Genomic DNA, 2,698 nt, shown 5'->3' on the forward strand with positions numbered 1-2,698 from the left:
AGCTCTTTGGTGCACCACTGAGTGTGCAGCTCACACTAGTCTGACACTGAAAGGACGGAAATTGAATCATAATTCATAAAAAGTGGCTCCTGCTGCATCCTTAGGTCAAAAATCTGCTGTGTATTCAGATTTAAACTGTGCCTGAGGTTTAGTTGCTACGTCTCGTTGAAGTAACATAAGCCACCACTAGGCGTCACTACATATTAAAGGTTCAAGTTACACCTACTGCTCCCATGACTCAGCTGAGTTCAGTTTACCATCTTAGTATCTCGCACCGCGTGTGCAGTTACAAAGTAAACTCTCATGTAAAAGTGAAACTCTCATGTAACATCGTGTATGTCATTTAAAAAGTGTCACATGGCAAAGTCATTTTTAAAATGAAGACGCAGGGTTAGTGACTGCTTGAAAACTAAACAGATGACTTCAGAGTCCATAATGCACAAGCAAATTATTTAAACAATAAAAAGTCTAATAATAATTTATACAAACGTATTCTAAACCAAATTCCTGTTTAGTTTTATGTCCGGTAATAAAATGCATTGATTATTATTATAATACTAATATGATAACTATGAAAAACAATTAGCCAGAGTAACACATGAACTAGAAAGAGAAAGGGACGTCTTCAGACGTAACACATGAACAACCGCATGAATACAGCTGGATTAATAATTTCATTGAAGGTTCAGTCTGACCTTTGAAACCTTCCCTGTTGTTTCTGAAACCACTTCCATGACAACTGAGCGACTCCACCCAGCTGGCTGAAAGCTTTGCCAGACTGATTAGTCATATCAAACTGATTTCAGCATGAATCATCTAGCGGCGTTTCCTCTTTTCCCCCCCCGAGAAGACATTCGTTGCTCTAATCCAGAAAACTATGGCATCTGTCCTTTTTCGAGTTTCTATTTAAATGTTGCTTTTGTTTTCTGTAAAGCACTTTGAATTTCCTTGTTGTTGAAACGTGCCGTGACTTCCTGCACCGTGTTGTAATTTTGTTAATCCTGCCAGAGGAATGCAGTTGATATCCATGAAAAACAAAAACTCACATTCCACATTTTCTCTTCCCGGGAAAAAAAACAGGAGGAGTTCAGAAAAAAACCGCACTATCCATTCCTGGCTTCTAACACAAGTCAATAAAAGGTCATAATACAACGCCTGTTTAAATTCCCCTGTTCTTGTACTTGCTGACGTTGGCTCAAATGTCATCCAGAGAGAATCAGTTTCATTGAGAAGCTACAAAAGCTAAACGCCCTTACCATGGAAGGAACAAACGGTGCAAGGATTCCTCCGACTCTGCACGACATGGAACAAACTCCCAAACCAGCGTTCCTGAAAAACACAAAAAATAAAATCATTCAAATAAAAAAAAATAAAAAAAGAAGCACTTAAAGCACACTTGGTTTACTTCAGGCAGTGTGAATAAATGAGTCTTAGTTCACCTGATAACTGTCGGGTAGAGTTCAGAGGTGTACACGTAGGCGATGTTGAACGCTGCACTGACCATCAGTTTTCCCAGAAGCGCCAACGACGTAACGTTCAGCAAGGCTCCTGCAAACAGAAAGAAAACACACAGTCCCATATTTACCTTACAAGTCACAAAATACGGGCCGAGCAAATTCAGGATACTAAAGCTCAAATGCTTAAATCAGTATTTATACATCTGGACCATATTTGAAAGAATTAGTTTGAAACACTAGGACAAGAGAAACGGATTTCTTGAAGCACATCTGAGGAGCGGCAGGTATCATCTTTACGTTCTGCAGCCATTTGCATTTGTGTTCATTGAGTAAATTCATATGCCAATAATAATAATAATAATAATAATAATAATAATAATAAACATCACGTTGAGCAGCAAAACCCCCATTATAATCATTCCTTATGGGTCACTGCAATATCAAAAAACTATAGCGTGAAACAAACAAACAGTTTGTTCAACGTCCTAATCTTAATCTTATCTAATCTTAATCTAACGTTGAATTAATTCCAGGTCGGCTCGTTGAGATAAGAGCGTTAGTCAAAGACCAAAAAGTAAAATGATTAGATAAAAAACCAGGGGATCATCATCTTAAAAATGTCGTCTTGTTTTTTTTGTTTTTTTTAAACGGACTCTGGTTGTGCAACGTGGTGACATCATCCTCACAGAACAGCTGTGCCGCCAGGTTTTCATTCTGCTTCCTTCACATCATTTCTGGTATGAATTACTTCAAATTAAACTCCTCAGGTCCTGCTGGGGTTTTGTGTTGTTTGCACTGACATTTAAGCCCACGCCCAGACGTACTGTACATCGTATCGCCTCTGGCAAGAGGGTGCGGTCCATCGGGCCAAAAACCTCACGCCATCCGAACAGCTTCTTCCCATCTGGCCTCATCAACAAGGCCTGGGACCCTCACTGACACGGACTCTGGACTTATTCTATAACTTGGATACCTTGTCAATTTCATATGGTTATGCACCTCGTCACCAAAAAACTACTTGTATAAATAAAGCTGTTTCTGATATTCCTCTGTTTTTAATGTCTCACCTGCGTTTTCGGGGATGAACGTGGTGCAGAGGCAGGCAGAGCCGGCCAGACACAGGAAACTCGCCATGCTTTTCCTCCTCCCGGCCCTGCACAACAACAGACACACAGATCACATCAGTGGAGGCTCAAACCAGGACACCTCACAACGCTATCTGCCTCGAGCTTTCAACATTT

At 40.3% G+C, this 2,698-nt stretch overlaps 1 protein-coding gene across 1 annotated transcript; it reads right to left on the reverse strand.

Moving 5' to 3' along the window:
• Positions 1–896: 896 nt before the first annotated feature.
• On the reverse strand, positions 897–2,610 carry LOC119896326 (solute carrier family 22 member 15-like). The gene is made up of 3 exons (XM_038709764.1): positions 2,525–2,610; positions 1,440–1,548; positions 897–1,329 (listed from the first exon to the last, which is right to left on the reverse strand). The coding sequence occupies exons 1-3, from the start codon at positions 2,589–2,591 to the stop codon at positions 1,203–1,205; spliced, it is 303 nt and encodes a 100-aa protein (XP_038565692.1). The 5' UTR covers positions 2,592–2,610; the 3' UTR covers positions 897–1,202.
• Positions 2,611–2,698: the final 88 nt, after the last annotated feature.

The sequence above is a fragment of the Micropterus salmoides genome, unplaced genomic scaffold (genome assembly GCF_014851395.1).
Source record: "Micropterus salmoides isolate LMB-PRFRI ecotype aquatic unplaced genomic scaffold, ASM1485139v1 Ms_hic_scaffold_928, whole genome shotgun sequence".
Classification (NCBI taxonomy): Eukaryota; Metazoa; Chordata; class Actinopteri; order Centrarchiformes; family Centrarchidae; genus Micropterus; species Micropterus salmoides.